This window comes from Uranotaenia lowii, chromosome 2 (assembly GCF_029784155.1).
Source record: "Uranotaenia lowii strain MFRU-FL chromosome 2, ASM2978415v1, whole genome shotgun sequence".
Lineage (NCBI taxonomy): Eukaryota > Metazoa > Arthropoda > Insecta > Diptera > Culicidae > Uranotaenia > Uranotaenia lowii.
Genome location: NC_073692.1, coordinates 403764811 through 403791048, shown reverse-complemented (window position 1 = coordinate 403791048; position 26238 = coordinate 403764811). Strand labels below are relative to the sequence as shown.

The 26238-nt window shown below is 32.8% G+C and overlaps 1 protein-coding gene across 1 annotated transcript; it reads right to left on the bottom strand.

The window, feature by feature from the left end:
* Nucleotides 1–224: 224 nt before the first annotated feature.
* LOC129746760 (CTTNBP2 N-terminal-like protein) lies at nt 225–24446 on the bottom strand. The gene is made up of 8 exons (XM_055740633.1): nt 24346–24446; nt 23523–24023; nt 16470–17308; nt 16240–16406; nt 15698–15877; nt 6710–6891; nt 450–1155; nt 225–241 (listed from the first exon to the last, which is right to left on the bottom strand). The coding sequence occupies exons 2-8, from the start codon at nt 23835–23837 to the stop codon at nt 225–227; spliced, it is 2406 nt and encodes an 801-aa protein (XP_055596608.1). The 5' UTR covers nt 23838–24023; nt 24346–24446.
* Nucleotides 24447–26238: the final 1792 nt, after the last annotated feature.

Below are 26238 nucleotides of genomic sequence, written 5' to 3'. Positions count from 1 at the left end.
GTTCGTTATTTATTGGCTGGTTTGTTAAAGTATGGTAGGTATATATTAATGTTTTACAAAAACTTGGATACAGTTTTCTAAGGAAGATACCCATATAGGGCTAGAAATAAAATAAAAACAACTACAATCAGAAGAGCGTGTACAGCTTCCACTGATGAAACAATAACTTTCAAAACTTAATGGAATCTTTTCAAACTGGAGGTTATTGTACGTGTACCTACCTATTAGTTGTCCGAGGCGTCTGCGGAAGATTTGCTGTCTGTTTATGTGTGTGTATTTAAATTTTATAAGGAGTGGAGTAGGATTGTGGTATGGTAGTTAGTGTTTGTTCAACGTGAGGGTGATGGGATGTGATCACTTGAAAGCGGGTTGATGGAGATATGCGCAAATGGATGCTAGATGCTAGTGAGACACTTCTTAGCGGCAGCCGTAGCTTTACACTATCCCACCTTCGCAACCGGCGATGTTTGTCAATATTTCTGCTGCGGTTGGAACGGATGCAGATGGGGCTGACGCCGCAGAATTTTGTGATGCGACTGCGGCGGCGGTTGTGGTGCCCGGTGCACACCCTGCTGCTGCGGCAGTTGTTGTTGCTGTTGTTGCAGCAGCTGCTGTTGCTGCGGAGGCAATTCCGTTGCTGTTGCTGGCAGCTGTTGAAGATGTGATAAAATTATTTATGGGCGGTACCGTTCCACTGCTGTTGGCAGTTAGCCCTTGGGGCACTACGCAAGTACTAGTAGCGGTAGTAGTGGAGGAAGTACTGCTAGCGCTAGCACTGGATGGTAGCTGTTGTGATGGTTGTGAGGAGAGTTGTGATGGTGAGCAGGGTGACGATGATGAAGCAGCAGACAGTGCTAATGGTGAGGACACAGAAGAAGATGATGGCGATAGTATCGATGGGCTGTTCGGACTATTGCTGCTATTGCTCAGAAATGGTATGCGCGACGAAACAGCTGCAGCGGCCACGGCAGCCGCTGCCGAAGTGCCGGAAAGTTTCGGCGGAATCTGTGGCTTGTTCGGCGGTATCGGAGGTGGGACGCCGCGGCCCCCGACGGGCGGAATTATTGTCTTCTTAACGGTGGCCGTTCCTGCGGTGATTCCGACGCCAGGGTTTACACTAGCCGGCGACGAGGACGCTTTCCGAACAGTGGCCATCTGCGGATACCGGTGTGATCCATTTACATAACACAGTGGTGAAATAGACATAAGATATTGTGGTGTCGATGTTTAATTACATGATACAAAAATGGTGATTTAATTTGCTGGTATTTATATCGCATCTGTTCGATGTTTTTGTTTTAAGGGTCGGATCTATCCTCTTCGAATCTGTTTTTTTAATTAACGCTACAATCCTCATATTAGGAAACTTTTTTCTAAACACGTTTAGGGCAGTTTTCAAAGTCCGATTAGTTGGTTCAATTTTAATTTTTTTTAACATTCGTATCGCAAGTTGAAATAAAACAGAGAAAACACAATTAGCTATAACTACCCCTAGACATAACGCTGCTTGCAGATTCGGTACTCAATACATTTGTGATAAGAGTAAAGAACAACTTTTTTTTTTAAATTATTTCAAACCTATTGAATACCAAATGCATATCGATTCCAAAGGGTTTGTTGTGCAGCCTCAACTCGAACAATCCGAAATAAAATATTGTTTCGAATCCAGTTATTAGTAAAATATTAAAACAAAAACTACGGAAAATGGGGGAGCTTCTATCAGTCTGTAAATCGAATTTCGGGAGAATAAACCTAACGAGGAGACGTCTTAGTTGTCGTGATTTTACGAATGTCAATTCAGAGATTCACTTAAACACGTCTGTCGCTCACAAGAATAGATCAATGGCTGACTTTGTTTTGTTTGTTTGTTAAGTGATGCCAAAAAAGCAAATGTTGTCATAGAAATTTATTTTATTTTATTTATCTTCAGTGTTGCCGAATACAACTATTATTTTATTTTATTCCTAATTAAATTTCATTTATTTTCTGTATATCCTTCATCTCATCCCTAAATTCCTTCTCACATCTATTCTCAATTAAAACTTTTCACGCGTCAACTTTTGTTTTTATTTTTCTTTAAAGCAAAATTTTATTTACCAAATATCCTCAATTTTTATTCCATATTCCACATCTTTTTTCTCCATCCTACAAATTTTATTTAATTTCTGCTTATCCTTCATCTCATCTCTACATTCCTTCTCAACTTGTTCTCAATAGAATCTTTTGTTTTTCTAAAATACAAAATTTCATATCCCAAATATCCTTCATATCAAATCTACATTCCATTCTCTGCAAAAGCTTTCTAAATCTTTTTTTTTTTTGCATATTCTTCATTTCATCCGAAAATATTCTTCACAAAAGCCTTCCCAATTTGTGCTTTCCCTGTCGCTCTGCAGAGCCGGAACAATCCGCAAAAAAAACATTCTTAGCAACAGCTTTCTCAAACTGTGCTTTCCTTGTCACTCTGTCTCTGTTTACCAGAGTCGGAATAATTCGATAGTATTCTTAGAAACAGCCTACCCAACCAGAAAGCTTTTTCAAAACAAACAATCAGCAGCAGTAGCCTAAAAAATCCAAATCAAAACAATCAGCAGCAGCAGTCTTAAATATCTGCGCTTCCAACGCCAATTCCGTCTTATTCCACCGGAAGGCCAAATCAAAACAATCAGCAGCAGCAGCCTTAAATATCTGCGCTTACAGCGCCAATTCCGTCTTATTCCATCGGAAGGCCAAATCAAAACAATCAGCAGCAGCAGCAGCCTTAAATATCTGCGCTTCTAACGCCAATTCCGGCTTATTCCACCGGAAGGCCAAATCAAAACAATCAGCAGCAGCAGCCTTAAATATCTGCGCTTCTCATGGCAATTCCGTCTTATTCCACCGGAAGGCCAAATCAAAACAATCAGCAGCAGCAGCCTTAAATATTTGCGCTTACAACGCCAATTCCGTCTTATTCCACCGGAAGTCCAATTCAAAACAATTAGCAGCAGCAGCCTTAAATATCTGCGCTTCTCACGGCAATTCCGTCTTATTCCACCGGAAGGCCAAATCGAAACAATCAGCAGCAGCAGCCTTAAATATCTGCGCTTACAACGCCAATTCCGTCTTATTCCACCGGAAGGCCAAATCAAAACAATTAGCAGCAGCAGCCTTTAATATCTGCGCTTCTAACGCCAATTCCGTCTTATTCCACCGGAAGGCCAATTCAAAACAATCAGCAGCAGCAGCCTTAAATATCTGCGCTTCTCACGGCAATTCCGTCTTAATCCGCTGGAAGGCCAAATCAAAACAATCAGCAGCAGCAGCCTTAAATATCTGCGCTTCTCACGGCAATTCCGTCTTATTCCACCGGAAGGCCAAATCAACACAATCAGCAGCAGCAGCCTTAAATATCTGCGCTTACAACGCCAATTCCGTCTTATTCCACCGGAAGGCCAAATCAAAACAATCAGCAGCAGCAGCCTTAAATATCTGCGCTATTTGTGCTTATTTTACCACCATTGTCGTGATTTTACTAATCTCAATTCAGAGATTCACTTAAACACGTCTGTCGCTCACAAGAATAGATCAATGACTGACTTTGTTTTGTTTGTTTGTCAAGTGATGCCAAAATAGCAAATGTTTTAATAGAAATTCATTTTATTTAATTTATATTCAGTGTTGCCGAATACAACTATTATTTTATTTTATTCTTAATTAAATGTGATTTATTTTCTGTATATCCTTCATCTCATCCCTACATTAGTGTGAGAGTGTGTGTATGTATTCGAAGCAGAGTATGAAAAATTATTTCGCTTTCCGAAATCCGAATCAGATCGGGGGAAGCATTCTTTAGTTGATAGAGAGTATTTGAAACGAACAGTTATTCCATATTTCAATTACGAAAATTTTTAAGAAATAAATTGTCAAAGGGTATAAATAAAAACCAACCGGCAGAGATGCCAATGTGCCTGGTTTGTCAAGATTTGCCTGATTTTTCGAGGCTCAGCCTGACAACCTGATAAGCCATTACACATCCCTAATTTTGAAAATATACCTGATTTTGCCTGTTTTTTGCGAATGTGATGAATAATGGAAAGGACGTAGCCTGATTTTTATTTCAATAGTCTCTGATTTTGAAAAAAAATAATGTTGGCAACCCTGCCCATCGGACTCGACAAAGGCGCAGCAATTATACCCACGTTAGTAGGTATTAGATGCATTCAGTTGATAAAAAAAGTGTGAATAAGCTGAAAGCAGAAACACGATTTGGATGACGCCAGGTATCCATTTTGGAATGCGTCGAAAGCAAAGCATTAATGTAACTTCGGTTAATCTCAAGACATTCTGTTTGGAAATAGTTCTGATTGCTTTGAGTAGTGGCACAAAATGAATGTTGCGCTTTGAGTGGTAAAATTAATAAGGAGCTTGAGAGATTTTTGTTGACTTCAGTGACAAGCAGCGTTGCCACATACATAGATTTTTCTATAATCATACAGATTTTTGTCAAATTTTTGGATCCAAGAATCTTCATATACAGATTACAGATATTTTTGTGAATTCATACAGATTTTCGGTCCCCTTTAGTTTCCACTGTTTATTATTAGGTACAGATTAGGCTCGCGGTCAACAAAGTTTTTAACTGTTTATGATTGCCAAATGTATGAAAACATATTTTTAAACAATCTTCCTACAGGCCTATCTATGGTGCGATTTTTTTTTCCAAAATTGAACACCTATTCTGCTGTTCACAAGTTTCAAATTGAGGCTCGTTTGATAAAAATCATGGTCACCCATGCTTCAGAGGGATAATCAAGTGTATGAAGTTGGTCTATAAAAACCAAACAAGCTTAAACACAATGAACATAGTAAGCTTTTTGTTATAAAATCTCTCGAATAAAAATCATTGATTGGTCAAGATTTTTTAGCTTGAGAATACAGATTTTTATGTGGCAACGCTGATGACAAATACAAAGAGTTCCGAGTGATTCTTAGGTAGAAAAAAGCTCGTTTGTTTAGAGTGACGAGTTGGCTCTGAGCCAGGGCTGGAAAACAGAAAGAAAAAGCGCTCAAATATCAAATAGGTCTGATCAAATCGCTAACCAGTGTGCAGTTATCAAATTTTGGTTCATTAGAATGATCATTATTAAAACTTTTTTTCAAGTCTTTGAGATAGTTTTGCATTGCACAGGTTTGCAAAATTTCACCAAACTGAGCATGTCTCATCAGTTTTCTGTCGAAAAGTAACGAACCTGACCTGACCTAGGCTCCGAGTGGCCCAGAAGCGACTCTGTGCGGCCGCGAACTTGCTTTGAGTGGCTGATTCTAAAGAATCTTGAGCAATTTTTGATGACCCCTAGTGTCCTATTTTCGGCTTTAAGATTTCAAACAAATTTTATCTTAAAAAAATTACAAAATTATAGAACGTTCTAGATACACAATCAAATATTCACAGTCTTTTTTCTAAATTCACCGCTTAGATGTTTTCCTGATCATTTTTTTCTACACAGGTTTACTTTTGTAAGAACCAAGTGAATATCCTCTTTTTCTCACAAACTTAATGTATTGTTTTTTGCAAGATAGTGAAATTTTCGAGAAAATTTTAAGGCAATGAGAGACAAAATATAAGACTTTCACTTTTACGGATACTGCGAAGTTCAGAAAATGCCCTTCGATTTGAGAAGTTCACCTTTGGCGTTGCAGAACGTTTCGAACAGTGATAGAAAATACTTAAAATCTTATTGCATTTAGTTGCGAAACTGGGATGTGTGAATTTTCAAAAATTCCGGGATGGAAAAACGTATCTTCGACGCTCCAGAGATCTATGTATGAAAAATGTAAAAATTGATTTCGGTAAAATAAAACAGCATCCAATTTTGTGCTGCAATTTTTTAGAATGCCATTTGGAAAGAAAAATACAGCTGTGATGTTTCAGGAATGGATTTTTTGACTTTATTTGAAGTCCCAAAAGAAAAGATTTCCAAATGAAGCTCCTGAAAGAAGTACAAGTACAGTACTTTCAAAAGGCTCAAACTGGAACTGTAGTTCTCATGAACTAGAGTTAAGCACTTTCTTCGTAGCTTTTCGGGCATAACCATCAAAATACACAAAAAAGGGTAATATTACTGAATAGATTTTTGTTTCAAAAGTCTTAAAGTTTAATCTATTTACAATTTCCTATGGCGCACACAACAAACCCTAATGAAAGTTCGTTTTTCTTAAAGTTATACTACCTTGATAGAAGATGACGTGAAACAAACAATAACTGTAGTAAATACGAAGTTAGAGAGTGTTGTTCATGTTGATGGATAATACACAAAAAAAACTCTTCAGCACACTTGAAATTGTGTAGCTACCTATTGTGTGATTTCGAATCAAAAATAATATAGCGATTCGCTTCAAGAAACAAATAAGTGCCAATGGGTATATGTAGCATAAGTTTACATAGAAAAAATTCATGTTAAAGTTAATCCATAAAAAAAAAACTCAAGATTTTGAACGAGTTTTCCGAAGAAAGGAAAGCCAACGAATAATATACATAAGTACACTATAAAAATGTTGATTCTAGCCTCATTTTCATATTTAACCTACTGCCACTAAAACAGTGTAACAAAGTGAAAAACAAAACAAACTAAATAAGGAATAGAATACCGATAGCCTACGACATGATTGAACAAATTACAATGACACGAGAAAAAACAGCCCGAGTCTCGGGATATTTAGCACTTACCTTTCCGGGCGTAATCAAACCGGAAGCGGCAGCTGCGTTGGCGTAGGTCTCGGGTGAGGGTGCCACCGGCATCGAATTGGAACCGGGACCGGAACCGATCGGTGGAGACGTCACCGAAACCTGTGATATGGCCGTCTGGCGGATGAGCTGCCCCGGGGACACCGAGCGGGCTATGCCGGTTGCTAGTTTGGTGGAACAGAACATGGAATGAGTTAAAATTTTATCTTTTTTGATAATTTGTTTTTTTTCTTTATTTCAAGCTGTTATAAATGATATGCATGACAATGAGATAACTTACAACTATGCAAAAGAACGATATTTGTTTGAAATTCAATCAATGTTGAGTTATGTACAAGAGCTGACTACTTTTCTTGAAATGAAATTTCAACACAGAGACGAACTAGCCAAAGCCTGAAAGTCTCTAAAATAAAGACAAAACAAAATTTCAACACTTATGACGTTAATAGTTTTCAGCTTGTTAATGTCAAATCTCTCATGCACGGTATCACGAAAAAGTAGGATAAAAGATAATTCCACGAATGGAGAGAAATTATAAACAAAAGATCTATGGAATCTTTGCTAAAAAAAAAGTTGGAATCTCCCCTGGTTCTTCAACGACCAAAACTTTATTCAATTATTTTCATAGTATTCCGTCTCACGGCATAATTTAATGAACATAATTCCTAAAATTCGGCCCATGGCAACCGTTCTCCAATTTCCCGGACATCCCACATTCGCCAGATCATGATCCAGTAATCTTCGAGTCCGAAAATTTCGAACGACCAAAAATTGTAAATGATTGCCAATCTCCCTACACAGAGTTCACAGAGTTATCTTCTTCTATAAATAATTGAATGAAATCCTAACAAACTGTTTCAATCTAATGCTGCTGAAGATGCAGAATGTTAATGCGTGAAAAATTTAAAATGGATCAGAATGACCCAGCACAAATTTCTATAAGGCCTAATGATTTTCGAGGAAACACCACTAGATTCAAGATATTTAGCTAAATATAGTCCCTCAGTTACAAAAATTAAGCCATGACAAATATCAAACTCTTCTTCATTTTTTAATGTAAAATTTCGTTTTAAACCATATTTAAAAAAAAAATTACTTGAAAGTGATTCGATAGGTGCAATACTAAATATAAACTTCATGTGGGAAGTTTCCCTAGGGAATTTAAGAATATCGACGTTTGAGCTCATTAAGGAATGTCATACTAAAATAGAAATGTCATATTATGAAGGAAAATAACACACTTGTTGTTGAATGACAGAAATCTTTCCCTGAACTTTTTCATATCAGCGAAGGTTACCATAACGAAATTTTGAAAATATTCTTTCGCAACTAGACATTTGAAAAAGCTAATATTTCAGATAAGTTTTTAAAAATAATTGCTACGAATTGTAAACTAATTTTAAAACTCTGTTTTTTATTAAATTTTGTCATTTTTTCTGAATGAAATTCGGAAATATCGTGTTGTTTTTATCAGTTCTGAAATTAATTTCTCAGCATTTGGAACCTTTGAAACTCTACAAAAATGTATTTGCTCTTAAATTTCTGAATTTCTGAAACGAATTAGATGAAATTTTAACCCTTCGTTTCGAATAGTAACCAGTTAGCAACAAAGAAGGTATGAATAAAGTGAAAAATTGTTTTTTATTCCTTGGACACATTATTCATTCCCAAATTATAAAACGATTTTTGAGAAATAATCAAAAACTCATAAAATGAAGAATCAATTTCTGATAGCACAAGGTAACAAAATTTACGGTTTTCCGATGTGCAAATAATTAAGAGCTAATTTGGCTGATTTGGAGTGCTTTCGTTTCTGAGATTCAAGCAGATATACTTTAACCGATATACACCACTTAACGAGAAAACGGGAGACACGTATAGCGCTACCTGGCGACAGAAATGGACGTATTACACTGTGATTTTTTTCGGAGCTTTGTCAGAGGGGCCAGGTATCCTAATTTTTAAGGATTAGTTCTGATTTTCTGATTGTTTTCGAAATACCGTCCTGATTTTCGAAAAACGCCCAAATTGTCCTAATTTTTTAAAATTGGTCTTCAATATATCTTGGATCTTGCATTGTCATGATTAAAAAAAAACATCTCACGGAAAATAAAAAAAAGGTAAAATTTACCTTTTTGCGAGGTGAATTTTTTCCACCCCTCTTTCGAGGTAAATTTTACATTTTTTTCATTCACCTAGCAAAAAGGTAAATTTTACCTTTTTTTCAATTTACCTAGCAAAAAGGTAAATTTTACCTTTTTCGCATTCACCTAGCAAAATAGTAAATAATACCGTTTTCCCATTTACTGATTTAAAAGGTAAATGCTGGTTGGTTTGATTGTTTTCTTCAATAAGAATTCAAAAAATACAAAATTCTTACAAAAATGATATTTATTGGAGATAAATAGGGACTGGTAATTCGGCTTCGCGTTCTTCTGAGCCGCTATGGCCGCTGAATCCACCTGCGTTGCGTACATTCATGGCCTCCTCCGTTCGACTAATCCGGTCAGGTTCGCCTTTTCGGCTGGAGGATGACGTGGAATACACCTCAAAGCTCTATGGGCCGATCTGAAACAAAATCAATAGTATTATGACGAGAACCAGCACAACTAAATGATATTTAAGAACACTTACCATTCTATTCCGATTTTCACATATTAGGCACAAAGCAAAACTTGTTCTTAGAATGACAAAATAGCTTAACCTCAATGAACGTGTTCGGCGAATAGTTACTTTTTTTTTAGAATAATTGTACCGTTTTGTTTAGCTCAATCCAGGTCAATTCCACCTCGCTACGAGGTAAGTTTTACCTTATTTGGATTTACCTTTTTTTTCTAGGTGAATTATACTTTTTTATCGAGCTCAATTCAGGTGAACTTCACCTCGCTGCGAGGTAATATTTACCTTTTTTGGATTCAGCTTTTTTCTCGGTGAATTGTACCTTTTTTCCAACCTCGATTCAGGTAAATTTTACCTCACTGTGAAGTGAGTTTCACCTCGAAGAGGTAGAAGTTACCTTTTTTGGCTTTCACGAGCGTTCACCTTTGCTAACTCGGTAAATTTTACCTTTTTATTATTTTCCGTGCTCGATTAGGATCTTATTTGTTGTTAAGTTTTGATAACATCGAATTAATCTGCAACAAAATATTTAAACCCATTTAACGGATGAAAATCTTCGGTTTAGATCATATTAATGTGGTGAAGATGCTGCATATATAAAGGCGTTTACAGTATCTGTATTTCATTTTTCTTTATGCAATCGTCTAGTGATGTACTTAAAAATTCATTTTTTTATTCGTGGTGTACTCATTTTTGACAAAACCACCTGGCACCTTTGGTAGACAATCGCATAAGGTGTTGATCAGGGATGCCTTTTGAATAAATTTTCATCATTTTTTTTTCTAATTTTCGTACAATGATAAAAACAATTTGAGAAATCTGATTTAATCTCCAATTTTCATTAGTCTGCACGAAAATTTTGGGTTCAGTATAGTTCTTTTGATATAAGACACAAACAATGGAAATCGATAGATATATTTGGATACAAAATGTGTATTAATTTCTATTATTTATGATAGAGATTTGATAAATGGTCTAACAAAGCTCAAATTTTGATGATTAGCCAATTTATTTTGGAATTTCCAGAACTTAACAAGAAAAACCTAGCACAGTATGAAAACAACACCTTTTTTTATTCAAAATCGTCGAAACCCCCATTAATGACTAGATTGGATAGCGCAACATTGTTAGTTAATTTAAATGCATCAGTGGATTTTTTTTCGGAATTTAAATTCCTACTAATTCAAAGAAAAATGTTTTTTATAACTATTTTTTATGCCTCTATCCAAATTTTCATAAGGCTTTTTTTTTAAGTTTAACTTAGTTGAGTTCAATTAAAATAATTCATCCGTCATCTAGTATAGAGAAAGTAGTGATACGTATTGGGCATAATATGCCAAAACAACTAATGAAATGAATATTATTTTCATAAATTGTAGATTTGCAGTGGAATTTATGCAAAGTTGACCAGTTTTTTTTCCTAAGGCTTTTGAATTTTAATCATTTGATTTGATATTGAAATTACATCGCAAGCAAAATCTTCAAATCAACTGGGTTATCGACAATAAGACCTCATTAGAAATTTATCAAAAACAATTGCCCTGTGCAAATATTGTTGGTAAATGTTTTCAAAGCGTGGAATACTCCCTTAAAAAAATTTATTTTTTCAAATTTCCATAATATTCATGGTGCCAGAAAAGAAATAAAGTGTTTATTTATTATAACTGGCATCCCTGACTAAGTTGTGTCCGGAATACAAGCTATATCACAGTTACATGAATTTCTCGAATTAGTACTTCCATTTTGTCCGCGAGAGGATTAATGCTGCCGTCTTTTCGTTGTATGGAGAAAACGGCTGTGGTAAATATTGGTTTAGTATATTTGATTCAAGGCTAGCATTTGGTAAAAAGGGTAAAAAGTAAAAATTAATTAATTTTCGCACTTAAAAAAATGTAAAATACTACGAAAAAATAAAAAAATTAAAAATTTTAGTGAATAATCATTGACTGTCCCAAATTTGTATGGGAAAGAGGAGGAGGAGGGCGGGAGAAACATGATAAACCAGTTTTTCATCAATAGCTTTGGTTTCCTTCGGCAGATTTCTTTCGAATACGGATTTTCTTCAAGCCCAAACTATGATAAATATTTCATCCAAAGACTGCATTTCGATTAGAGTTAAGATAAAGAAGTAATTAGGCTTCAAAAATTGGCTATCTTTGTTAAAAGTGGTATTCATCTTAATCAATTTATTATTGTTATTATTGTGAGTGAGTATTTTTAATTCTGGAACTGAATTTAAATGTGTAGCTCCAAAGAACTAATTATGAAAATATTTCAAACTTCAAATAAACTAATCGACTACTGTAATAAAAATTGGCAACTATGATAAAAAAAACTTTAATTGTGATAACGACTCAAATAAAATATAAATTTTAATTAATTTTAATATTCTCCTATTTCTTTTATAGCATTTCTGCGAAATATGAAATTGAAAGTAGAACCGTTAGACATAAGGTAGAAAGATCAAAACTAGAGCGCTCTTAGTAGAAAAAATCGAATAGCTGATGGAAAAAATGTGCTAGGGCTTTTGTGTTGCGGACATCTTTAAACTACTTGTGTAATTCTAAAAAAGTTGATGCATTTTCCTAATTGAAATTGTCTAGTTGATTTGTTTATTATTAAGAGAAAACAAATGAGGTTTTGAGATGATTTCTGTCGAAATCGGGCCTTGCAATTAAAATTGAACCATTAAATCCATATTTGAAATTTATTTCAAGGTTATAGCAATAAAAATTGAATCCCATCAAGTTTTCAATTTTTCAGTTCAAATCATGATTAACATGCAATGTTATACATTTACGGAAAAAAAATGTTGTTGCCATTTTATGTTTTACATGTCTGTGTATAATTTGACAATTTGTTACTTTATAAAAATATCTAAAATTGAATTTTATTAACCTTCTAAAAACCAACACCGTCTACCGACAGGGTTTACTAAAATCAGCATAAACCAAAGCCAACCATTAAACTAATGGGCACTATTTAACAAGCAATTGTCAAAAGCTACACATAAGGAAAAGCTTAAAAATATAAGAAAATTAAAAAAGGACATTATTTCGCAAATTAATAATTTTGGTAGCGTCAGAATCCTTGATTTATGTGTTTTTAGATCTAAAATAGCTATTGACAGTTAGGTCTAAATCTTACAACTACTCTGATTTTTTGTTTTTTTTTTTAAGATGATTTGTCACCCTGAGTAGACTTTGATGAGCGAATCGATAGCAAACAACTGCCAAAATGGGCTATCAATGTCAAAATGATAGCATAGCATAGAATCATTATTTTCCTGTTGCCAAAATAAGGTTTCATTAAAGCATCAATTTGCAGGAATTCGATGACAAACCAATACCAAAATAAAGAACCAATAATAAAATGATAGCACGATAAATTATTAATTAAACTACAACAGCTGAATAAGGCCTCATTAGGGTTTCATTCACTTTCATAGATTAAGAAAGTTAGATTGAATTGATAGCACGAACTTACTGCGACAACGAATCAGGTTTATTAAGGTGTTTGAAATTTAATTTGAACTGAGAACCAACAACGAATTAAAAAAGAAATGTAAATCCCGTCTAAAGCGGGGTTGGGATAAACGACAACAAATCGACAAATATGTTCAATATTTTCTACTGGAAAAGGCATTAAGTAATTTAGTCCATGTAGTTATGGCGTATGAAAAAATGTAAATATGTTTCCATAACAATAAAGATTTTCGTACAACTAAAGTGGTATGTTATCATAAAACTCTGTAAATTTGCGGCGAAAAAAAATGGATTAAAAAAGTTTTAACATTTCATAATGGTAAGGATGTTTAAAAAAAGATAAAAAAAAGGTTTTCACGGAGTGGAAATTTTGAAAACTCAAGAGAATACCAACTAGGAAAAGAGTGTATTTTGTAACAGTTTCATATATTTCGTAACAATGTAAACATCATAGAAAAACTGTTAAAACTTGTAAAATTATTAGGATTTCAAATAAACTTTACGAAATGAAAGATGAGCTTCAGTTTGAATGTTTGAGATTCAATGGCGATTAAGTTTAATTATTGTTTTTTTACACCTGATTTATTTTGTAAAAATTCTTTCTAATCAAAAATATCCCGTTAAATTCTAAAGCCCCACTGTTTTCTACAGAATGACCTAAATTGTATACATATCAGAAAGTTAAAAACTTTAAATGATCTTAAAATTGATTCTTCGTTTATAATAAGTAAAGCTAATATTTATTTTCAGCTAATAATCAATCAAAACACATTTTCATAGATGGATTAGGAAAAATCTGAATGTTCTAAAACGTTGTTAATTCTATTTTGTACATGCAAAGTTCTGAAAAACTTTGTTTCTTCTAACGATTTCTTTTTTTTTTCTAACGATTTCAAGACCTTATTTTCATAAAATATCAGTTTCTTTTGTTCAGATTTCGACTGGTTTCATTTTCTTCTTGAAATCGGCACTGCAGTCTATTTTCGAATTGATGATTATTTTATTTCATCCAACGTTTTTGGTAAGATTAGTTAAAAAAATACATTATCAAAACACCAATTAACAAAATCAAACAGTTCGAACAGGAAAATCTACAACAGTGCCATCCATTAGTCTTCACAAAAGCCGCATACAGATGACTATATTTTAAGTAGGACAGAACAAATTATGCTCAAATCCATGAACTCAACAAAATATGTATCTACAACTTTGTAGTTTTCCCTGAGAATGACACCAACCTAGTCTCGAAACGTTGGATAAAATAAAATAATCATCAATTCGAAAATAGAGTGAAGTGCCGATTTCAAAAAGAAAATTATCAGAATATATCAGTTTCTATTCTAAGTTTCAGACTGATTTATTCAACGTTTTGTTTTTTTTTATCTTTACGAATTGAGGACTGGAATTGAATTCACATTTCCATGTCAGTATAATTCAAAATGATTGGTTACTTACTCGCTCGAATACATTTGCCCAGCTTGGCTGGAAGCACAATTTGAGGCAAATGAAAAAAAAAACGCCAAGATCAGCATTTCTTCGACTTGTTCGCGATAATTCGACCACTTTTCTAAAACAATATTGAGGAACATTTCACTGTTTGATGCCTACGTTCAGTAAGCAGACTTTTCATGAACTGCTCGAACTCAAAAAACAACTGGGCAGCGCACAACCTTTCCAGTAATGGTGTTGCCGATTTATGCTTTGCCATAAAACTGCGAACACCGCCGAAATCTGAGACTAAATGATAAAGCTGAGTTGGGGGGAGGATGTGGGCGATGCACACTGTCGAAAATTTTCAGAATATTTTCCGGATATGAAAAATATGTTCATTATTTATTGTAGGTAATAAGTGTTTGAGCACTCAAAGATACAGATTTGTTTTAAAATAAATTTTATTGAGTAGTCATACCGAAAACAACAAAAATCGATGCTACGTCAAATAGCGTTATGCTGCTTAGTTTGCAACATTTTTAATGATACTTGTTTGAAAAAAAATAGTAAAAAAGTGTATGATGAATTTCAGTAATTTGCGCGTATTAAGAATTCTGATTGTTTTGTTTGTACAAATCTTTGCAGTTGCAAGAAAACTCTTTCTGACTAAGTCACTATAGAGCGTTCACACGTCATTAACCGAAAACCTCACTGCGTGAAAACGTTTTGGTTCATCATTTCGCTTGATTGTAGTACTTAAATGAAAAAAAGAAATGTAGAGGATTTTGTATCGTTTCCTCAAATTAACGATTAAAGCTCGAACGAGGCTTCAACTAAAATCAATGAACAAAATGTTACAATAACTTTAATTTTTAAGGTTGTTATAGAACAATTTATGATTGTTAAAGATCTTATGTGATTGTAACTCCTTTTCAACAAATTAACTATCTGAATTGATTTCTAACCCAGTAAATGGTAAACAAAATATCAATTACGAATATTCATCGTAGTGATGAATATTTGATTGAAACTTAAAAAATATAACTAGTCAGAATATGTCATGATTGATTTTTGGTTATAAAATGAATGTAAACGCGAAATGATAAACTTTCTTAAAAAAAAAATTTTACAAAGTTCTTATAAAAAAACATTGTTAGCTTAGTAGTTATCGGTAATGCATTTTTAACGGTTTTTATCAGACGAAGTTTAGCTAGTGACATTCCTACTAGTGTGATTACCAAACAAAATTTTAAAAAAATGTAAATATGCTTACGACAGAAATAAATAAAAGGTAAAATAGCTGGATGCAGTGATGGAACTAAATGAAAAATCAAATCACGTGAAAGCGCGCACACGATTAGTCTCCAAAGCATTCATGGGCTAAAACTACGTAGCACTACGTTCGAAATCGGTAAAGGAAGGTAGTATGTATTACTTGGCCCCGAGACGGGTACACTAGAAACGGTAGCCGTCGGTTGGACCACCTTGGAAGTGGCCACACTAGTGATCATAGCGGCAGCACCAGGCGGCAAAATTCCGGCAACGGCGGCGGCAGCAGCAGATGATGAACCAGCACCAGCGGAAGCGGAAGAAGAAGATCCTATGCCATCTACGTCTGATGTGAGAGCGAAATGCGGGTTTTTTTGGTAGTTGTTGGTTTTATGTTGTGAGGGAATGGCAGTTTTGTATAGAGTTGGTAATAGAAAAGAAGTAAGAGTTTAGTTCGGAAACTTAAAATAGAGTTAAATGAATATGTAAATAAAAATACTGGAAGAAGTGCCAATGGTGATAGTTAAATTTTTTCTTGTTTTTAGTCAATACTTGTTTATCTTCAACCGAATTTTATTGTTGATTGATTATTGCTTTGAATCTTACAAACTTTCTAAACCCAAGCGTTAAATTGGAAATAATCACATAAGAATATCATGCTCTCAACTTTGTAGACGTACGATTACGAACAAGTTTATTTCAACTCACCCGATCCACTAGATCCGGCACCACCGATAGATGGCCTCGAAGGCATCAGACCACCCGGTTTGGTGGGCAGCTGTGGAGCCACCAATGGATGCCTGATTCCCGTTTGCTTTCGCAGCAGGTCGAGTTCAGCTTTGAGTTGTTGGATTTCCAGTTCCTGTTCTTTTATCCTAAAATTAATAATAAGATGATGAACAAAATATACAAAAACATTTCAGCCTACTGTAACGAACCTCTTCTCCTCCTTGGCTAGACTTTGGTGCAGTACCTTCCGTTCGAGATCAAACTGCTGGGTTTGAGTTTCCAGCTCCGCCTCCATTCTTAGAGATTTTTTGCTTTCCTCTTCGAGCCCTTCGGCAATCGTGTCCACCCGCATCTTTTCCTCGGACAATATCTGAGCCAGATCTTCGCTCCTCTTCCGCTCCTCAATGTACTTGATGATGATCTTTTTCCTTTCGGCCAGCAAAAGTAAAACGATCTGCTTCTGGCGGTTTTTTTCGGCCTCGAACTGTTCCTGGACCTTTTTTAGCTCCAGCTCCAGGGCCTTGTGTTTCTCCTTCTCGTGTTCCAGCTCCTGCTTCAAACGAGATCGTTCGATCTCGAGCCCATAGGTGATGTCATCGCCCTGAGCCGTAGTATGTTCGTGCTTCCGCCGTTCTTCCTCCAGCTCGGCAACCACAGTTTTGTAGCGATCCTCGGCATCCTTCAGCACCTGGACCATTTTGCCTTGCGTTTGACGCTGTTGCATCACCAATGTTGCCAGCGAATCCATCTGTTCTTTGACGCCGACTCGCTGATCGTTCAGCAGCCGCATCTCGTGCTCCGAATAGGCAGCCTGAATCGAAGCCTGCCGGCTCGCAATGTTACCGATCGAGGCCAGATTGTCCCGATACAGGGCCGCATGTGGATCGTTCAGATTGGTCGACTTGCTGTACCGGGCCGTATTGAGCAGGTGCTTAACCTTTTCCGTCTTCAAAACCGCTATAACGACGTCTCGAGCCTGCAGTTCACCCTCCAGGTAGCTCAGCAATTTGAGAAGATCGGTTTTGCTGAAGTCCATCTTTGGGTTGCGCTGCAAAAAACAACGAAATTAGTGTTGAGCGATACTTTAAAAAAAATTTAAACAACATTATATAAAACCGATAATTTAAGGTGTTTTTGAAAGCCTACAATCTTTTAAATACAACATTTGGAGAAATAACTTTTTTTTTAATTTTTATCATCCAACAACTTCGTTCATTTTTGTGTCATTTTTAAACTTATTTTGATTTAATTTTTTTATTTTCATAATTTTTATTATTTTTATTATTTTTTTGTCATTTTTGGAATTTATGTCACTATTGTCATTTTTGTCACATTTGTCAATTTTGTCATTTTTGTCATTATTTGTCATTTTTGGCATTTTTGTCATTTTTTAATTTTTTGTCATTTTTGATATTTTTGTAATTGTTGTAATTTTTGTAATTTTTGTAATTTTTGTAATTTTTGTAATTTTTGTAATTTTTGTAATTTTTGTAATTTTTGTAATTTTTGTAATTTTTGTAATTTTTGTTTTTTTTTGTCATTTTTGTCATTTTTGTCATTTTTGTCATTATTGTCATTTTTGTCATTTTTGTCATTTTTGTCATTTTTGTCATTTTTGTCATTTTTGTCATTTTTGTCATTTTTGTCATTTTTGTCATTTTTGTCATTTTTGTCATTTTTGTCATTTTTGTCATTTTTGTCATTTTTGTCATTTTTGTCATTTTTGTCATTTTTGTCATTTTTGTCATTTTTGTCATTTTTGTCATTTTTGTCATTTTTGTCATTTTTGTCATTTTTGTCATTTTTGTCATTTTTGTCATTTTTGTCATTTTTGTCATTTTTGTCATTTTTGTCATTTTTGTCATTTTTGTCATTTTTGTCATTTTTGTCATTTTTGTCATTTTTGTCATTTTTGTCATTTTTGTCATTTTTGTCATTTTTGTCATTTTTGTCATTTTTGTCATTTTTGTCATTTTTGTCATTTTTGTCATTTTTGTCATTTTTGTCATTTTTGTCATTTTTGTCATTTTTGTCATTTTTGTCATTTTTGTCATTTTTGTCATTTTTGTCATTTTTGTCATTTTTGTCATTTTTGTCATTTTTGTCATTTTTGTCATTTTTGTCATTTTTGTCATTTTTGTCATTTTTGTCATTTTTGTCATTTTTGTCATTTTTGTCATTTTTGTCATTTTTGTCATTTTTGTCATTTTTATTTTTGTCAATTTTTATTTTTGTCAATTTTGTCATTTTTGTCAATTTTTATTTTTGTCATTTTTGACATTTTTGTGATTTTTTGTCATTTTTGTCATTTTTGTCATTTTTGTCATTTTTGTCATTTTTGTCATTTTTGTCATTTTTGTCATTTTTGTCATTTTTGTCATTTTTGTCATTTTTGTCATTTTTGTCATTTTTGTCATTTTTGTCATTTTTGTCATTTTTGTCATTTTTGTCATTTTTGTCATTTTTGTCATTTTTGTCATTTTTGTCATTTTTGTCATTTTTGTCATTTTTGTCATTTTTGTCATTTTTGTCATTTTTGTCATTTTTGTCATTTTTGTCATTTTTGTCATTTTTGTCATTTTTGTCATTTTTGTCATTTTTGTCATTTTTGTCATTTTTGTCATTTTTGTCATTTTTGTCATTTTTGTCATTTTTGTCATTTTTGTCATTTTTGTCATTTTTGTCATTTTTTGTCATTTTTGTCATTTTTGTCATTTTTGTCATTTTTGTCATTTTTGTCATTTTTGTCATTTTTTGTCATTTTTGTCATTTTTGTCATTTTTGTCATTTTTGTCATTTTTGTCATTTTTGTCATTTTTGTCATTTTTGTCATTTTTGTCATTTTTGTCATTTTTGTCATTTTTGTCATTTTTGTCATTTTTGTCATTTTTGTCATTTTTGTCATTTTTGTCATTTTTGTCATTTTTGTCATTTTTGTCATTTTTGTCATTTTTGTCATTTTTGTCATTTTTGTCATTTTTGTCATTTTTGTCATTTTTGTCATTTTTGTCATTTTTGTCATTTTTGTCATTTTTGTCATTTTTGTCATTTTTGTCATTTTTGTCATTTTTGTCATTTTTGTCATTTTTGTCATTTTTGTCATTTTTGTCATTTTTGTCATTTTTGTCATTTTTGTCATTTTTGTCATTTTTGTCATTTTTGTCATTTTTGTCATTTTTGTCATTTTTGTCATTTTTGTCATTTTTGTCATTTTTGTCATTTTGGCATTTTTGTCATTTTTGTCATTTTTGTCATTTTTGTCATTTTTGTCATTTTTGTCATTTTTGTCATTTTTGTCATTTTTGTCATTTTTGTCATTTTTGTCATTTTTGTCATTTTTGTCATTTTGGCATTTTTGTCATTTTTGTCATTTTTGTCATTTTTGTCATTTTTGTCATTTTTGTCATTTTTGTCATTTTTGTCATTTTTGTCATTTTTGTCATTTTTGTCATTTTTGTCATTTTTGTCATTTTTGTCATTTTTGTCATTTTTGTCATTTTTGTCATTTTTGTCATTTTTGTCATTTTTGTCATTTTTGTCATTTTTGTCATTTTTGTCATTTTTGTCATTTTTGTCATTTTTGTCATTTTTGTCATTTTTGTCATTTTTGTCATTTTTGTCATTTTTGTCATTTTTGTCATTTTTGTCATTTTTGTCATTTTTGTCATTTTTGTCATTTTTGTCATTTTTGTCATTTTTGTCATTTTTGTCATTTTTGTCATTTTTGTCATTTTTTGTCATTTTTGTCATTTTTGTCATTTTTGTCATTTTTGTCATTTTTGTCATTTTTGTCATTTTTGTCATTTTTGTCATTTTTGTCATTTTTGTCATTTTTGTCATTTTTGTTATTTTTGTCATTTTTGTCATTTTTGTCATTTTTGTCATTTTTGTCATTTTTGTCATTTTTGTCATTTTTGTCATTTTTGTCATTTTTGTCATTTTTGTCATTTTTGTCATTTTTGTCATTTTTGTCATTTTTGTCATTTTTGTCATTTTTGTCATTTTTGTCATTTTTGTCATTTTTGTCATTTTTGTCATTTTTGTCATTTTTGTCATTTTTGTCATTTTTGTCATTTTTGTCATTTTTGTCATTTTTGTCATTTTTGTCATTTTTGTCATTTTTGTCATTTTTGTCATTTTTGTCATTTTTGTCATTTTTGTCATTTTTGTCATTTTTGTCATTTTTGTCATTTTTGTCATTTTTGTCATTTTTGTCATTTTTGTCATTTTTGTCATTTTTGTCATTTTTGTCATTTTTGTCATTTTTGTCATTTTTGTCATTTTTGTCATTTTTGTCATTTTTGTCATTTTTGTCATTTTTGTCATTTTTGTCATTTTTGTCATTTTTGTCATTTTTGTCATTTTTGTCATTTTTGTCATTTTTGTCATTTTTGTCATTTTTGTCATTTTTGTCATTTTTGTCATTTTTGTCATTTTTGTCATTTTTGTCATTTTTGTCATTTTTGTCATTTTTGTCATTTTTGTCATTTTTGTCATTTTTGTCATTTTTGTCATTTTTGTCATTTTTGTCATTTTTGTCATTTTTGTCATTTTTGTCATTTTTGTCATTTTTGTCATTTTTGTCATTTTTTGTCATTTTTGTCATTTTTGTCATTTTTGTCATTTTTGTCATTTTTGTCATTTTTGTCATTTTTGTCATTTTTGTCATTTTTGTCATTTTTGTCATTTTTATCATTTTTGTCATTTTTGTCATTTTTGTCATTTTTGTCATTTTTGTCATTTTTGTCATTTTTGTCATTTTTGTCATTTTTGTCATTTTTGTCATTTTTGTCATTTTTGTCATTTTTGTCATTTTTGTCATTTTTGTCATTTTTGTCATTTTTGTCATTTTTGTCATTTTTGTCATTTTTGTCATTTTTGTCATTTTTGTCATTTTTGTCATTTTTGTCATTTTTGTCATTTTTGTCATTTTTGTCATTTTTGTCATTTTTGTCATTTTTGTCATTTTTGTCATTTTTGTCATTTTTGTCATTTTTGTCATTTTTGTCATTTTTGTCATTTTTGTCATTTTTGTCATTTTTGTCATTTTTGTCATTTTTGTCATTTTTGTCATTTTTGTCATTTTTGTCATTTTTGTCATTTTTGTCATTTTTGTCATTTTTGTCATTTTTGTCATTTTTGTCATTTTTGTCATTTTTGTCATTTTTGTCATTTTTGTCATTTTTGTCATTTTTGTCATTTTTGTCATTTTTGTCATTTTTGTCTTTTCTGTCATTTTTGTCATTTTTGTCATTTTTGTCATTTTTGTCATTTTTGTCATTTTTGTCATTTTTGTCATTTTTGTCATTTTTGTCATTTTTGTCATTTTTGTCATTTTTGTCATTTTTGTCATTTTTGTCATTTTTGTCATTATTCATTTTTCGTTTCATTGTTGTCAGTTTTCATTTTTCGTTTCATTGTTTTCTCATTTGAGTTTTCTTATTGTTAGGTTTTCGTTTCAATTCATTCATCATTCTTTTCTAATCTTTGTTTAATTGATTCATAATTTTGTCACATTTTTTTGCTATTTTCGTAGAATTTGGCTGATGTTTAGTTTTTTTTTTATATAATAATCTCATATTTGTTTTATTTTTGTATAAGTTTTTGTTTCATTGTTTCATTTTTTTCTCTTTGTGTTGCAACTTTTGTTTAATTTTTGTATCACATTTTTTATCTCATTTTTTCTCATATAGGTACTTAAGTCCAGCTTTTGTCATTTTTGTTTTCTAATTTTTTGTCTCATTTTTATTTAATTTTATCAGATCATAAATACAAATATGTTTGGAAAAGTTTGAGCTTAGATGTTTTTTTTCCACATAATGAAACTATTTTTAAAAATATATTCCTTGAAGAGAAACAATACATTCATTTGATGACTGCATGGCAATTCAGTAGAAATTTTGATTCCTTATGCCATGCCACTTTCGTGGGAAACCATAGGGTAAATTTATTGAGAAAACTGCTATCAATTCAATCCTCAAGCAGCTGTTTGGAAGGTGTAAATTGTGCTCCAGTATGCGAGTTTGAAAGATGGCACGAGATGTTCCCTTCTTTCTTATCCAGCTTCCCAGTGTACAGATAATACTGAAATAAATATTGATTTTTCCTCCACTTCGGTGAAGTGTTGCTTTCGACTGCCCATTTTCTATCTATTTCACCCGGAGATGATTTCATACATCCATCCACTAGCTAGCATATACTCAACTGTATACTAAGATCACTCACTCACTTACTTTTGACTCTGAGGTTCGTTACAAGATTGACACAATGAGGAAATGGAGGAAAAATAATTTAAAGGATACTACCACTGATTCTGGCGTTCCGATAGTCCTAGATCAGGGATGAGCAACACGCGGCCTTTTCTCAAATTGATTTATTTAGAACCATTAACGAATGTAATATGTTTGTTTGTTTGTTTGTTTTATTGATTTTATAGAGGCATTAAATTTACAATTCATTCGCCTCTTATACGAATGTAATAATTTTGTTCTTGAATATTGACGAAATTTGGGAAGGAAAAAGCCTGGCGATTTTAGCTTTGTTAGCGACAAGACTCAGCATCAAATTAAAAATTTCTGGCTTCTTTAAACAAGTGAATTCGTATTATCTTTCCTTTTTCCATGTTGGTTTAAAGGGTTGCTCACCCTTGCCCTGGATAACATGGGTTATATATCGCTGTCAGCACACTGTATGATGCCTATCGGAAAATCGAGAAATGCCCTGTTCGCTGATTGCTTTCTGTTATCTATTTGTTTTTTCCTTTTCTTGAAAGAATTTGTAAACTGTTAGATTAGTCATGCAAAAGCCCAGGGAAAAAGAACTGACAACAACAATTTTTCCAAGTCTTGTGTGAGTATATATGTTAAGTACTTATATTCCGGCGACATTTTAAAAAACATCATAAAAAGTGCTAAATTCGACTAAAATATTAAAATAAATAATTCAGATTTTCTTAAAAATGTCAACAGTTTACAAATAAGGACAGTAACTATGAATATCTATGTAAAAACTTTGACACCTACAAAATTTCCGGATCTAAAATTACCTTAATTCCTTAATTAATACCTTAATAAGTATGAAATGTTCCAAGTCCTCTGATTCAGAAAATATATTCTTTTATTTTACTAGCCACTGATGCTTTACAATTTCTAATGAAAATCGATAATTATTTATGGTACTTGACTACCGATTTTTTTCCCTCCGATATCCCAGTTTTTCCCTCATCATTACTCGATAACTATTCGGCAGAGTCTTCCACTCACCTTCAAGGTATCACTGGTCAATTTAATCGCTTGCAGGTCTGCCTCGGTGAACTTCGTCGGTGGTTTATCAGCATCAGCATCGGAGCATTCATCCGGCTCCCTGATGGCCCCGGGCGTTGGCCGCTCCTCGCCGTCTGGCAGATCATTATTGTTAGCAGCTGGTTCGGCCATCATCCCACTACCCGGGAGCTCCAGATCCGGATCGTCGCTGCTATCGGTAATTTTCACCTTCTTCGATGGGGACAATTTCCTCCTAATCGAGGTAGATACGAGACGTGGTCTCGTGCCAGGGTTGGTACCACTGTTGGTGCTCATCACCACCGGAGGCCACAGTGCAGTTCCGGTGAAGCACAATTTCAGTCCCGTGTAGTGTTCTTTGTTTTTTATAGAGTTGGGTTTCTTTTTTGTCAGGATGTTACCGCAATTATCTTTCTAGACAGTAATCTTTCCAACTTTTTCTGACAAACGCACTACACCAAGACGCAAGAACCAAAATCGGCACTAAAAAGATGAGAATATGAAGGTCGATCGACCGGGTCAAGTACTGGCAAAAATGGACCTTTCATAAATTACGTTAAACATTTTTGTACCATGTAAAATTATTCTACAATACTTTATGATTCTCCAATAATATGAAATTAAGTTTGAAAATTAGATCTCCAGCTTGATATTACGTTACGTAATTTCTGGTCAATCTCCAAGTCCTTATTCTTGGAATTGGAACTTCATTTTTAACACTTTGAGCAGAAATTGAATTTAATTCAGACTCTCACCACTGTTAAATTTATTCAGTTGAACCACTAATTTGCATAATTGATTTCACCTTTTTTGATTCCTGAATCGGCAAGTAACTTTCTGGATGGCAATGCCCTTACTTGAAGTATCAAATTTCTGGAACCATTTTCTGGCCATTCAAAACTTTGACAAACCAATATGGGAGCGTGAAACATGAGCGTAATATAAATAGAGAGTGAGAGCCAGTCGCTCATTCATGCCAGTGCTCTCATTCTCTGTTATGCTTTCATTCCCGTTGGTGCGTTCAGTACTTTCACACTGTTCACACTATTCTTACTACTCGCTTGCACCGTTACTTCATTCAACTAACAGGAATCTTTCTTTCCAATAAGAAATGTCTTATTATTCTGACTCACGTAGCTACTCATTGATTAATTCCCATATCACATCTACAAACAAACTTCGACATTGACAGTTCTCACGCTAGCCTCATTCCTTTCATGCGAAAGAAAATAATGAGTGATGACGCGATTTCCTCTTTCCAGATAAGTGAGACTGGCCAGAAGCTATTATATTCTCTCTAGCACTCCCATATTGCATGCACTTTTCCAAAAACCAAATATTTCGCTTAGAACCTATATTTCCCAGCAAACCACTATTGGTATCGGTAACCAACAATGCACTACACACTATTCCGTCACTTACAATTAGAATTTTCCGCTAGAAATCCCGAAACGAGACAAATTACGCGACCGCTGCACCTTCGTACGTATGCGTGTAAAGTTCTTTGCCCTTCCTTTTCCTTTTATGGGGAAGTGCTTAATCGAATAATACGCGTTCTCTCACTCTGGCTTGTCCAGCAGCAATCCCACACTCATCGGTCGGTATCTCATTCTCACAAATTTACTCCCTGTCATACACTCTTGATGAAAGGAAGTCAAATTTGAGTTGTTCACAAATGTCAAAAAATGGCCTGTTTTAAGAATATTTTCTTCCATGTTTAAAAAATTTGATTGTAAAAATAATCTAGATGGATAACGTCAAAAAATCGAGTCCCAGAAAAAAGTATAGGAACGGAAACGACTGAAATTGAAAACAGACGCGAATGGAAATCTCCTCACCTGTCAATAATTTACTCATCTTTGACAGATTCTATCTCTGGTTTCAAAAACCTACAGAACTAAAGGTAAATAAAATTAAAGAATTTGCGATTTTTGAAAATAATGACAGTTAGGACCATTTTGTAAATTTTGTCAATTTTGTCAATTTTGTAAATTTTGTTAATTTGGTAAACTTTGTAAATTTTGTCAATTTTGTCAATTTTGTCAATTTTGTCAATTTTGTCAATTTTGTCAATTTTGTCAATTTTGTCAATTTTGTCAATTTTGTCAATTTTGTCAATTTTGTCAATTTTGTCAATTTTGTCAATTTTTTCAATTTTGTCAATTTTGTCAATTTTGTCAATTTTGTCAATTTTGTCAATTTTGTCAATTTTGTCAATTTTGTCAATTTTGTCAATTTTGTCAATTTTGTCAATTTTGTCAATTTTGTCAATTTTGTCAATTTTGTCAATTTTGTCAATTTTGTCAATTTTGTCAATTTTGTCAATTTTGTCAATTTTGTCATTTTTGTCAATTTTGTCAATTTTGTCAATTTTGTCAGTTTTGTCAATTTTGTCAATTTTGTCAATTTTGTCAATTTTGTCAATTTTGTCAATTTTGTCAATTTTGTCAATTCTGTCAATTTTGTCAATTTTGTCAATTTTGTCAATTTTGTCAATTTTGTCAATTTTGTCAATTCTGTCAATTTTGTCAATTTTGTCAATTTTGTCAATTTTGTCAATTTTGTCAATTTTGTCAATTTTGTCAATTTTGTCAATTTTGTCAATTTTGTCAATTTTGTCAATTTTGTCAATTTTGTCAATTTTGTCAATTTTGTCAATTTTGTCAATTTTGTCAATTTTGTCAATTTTGTCAATTTT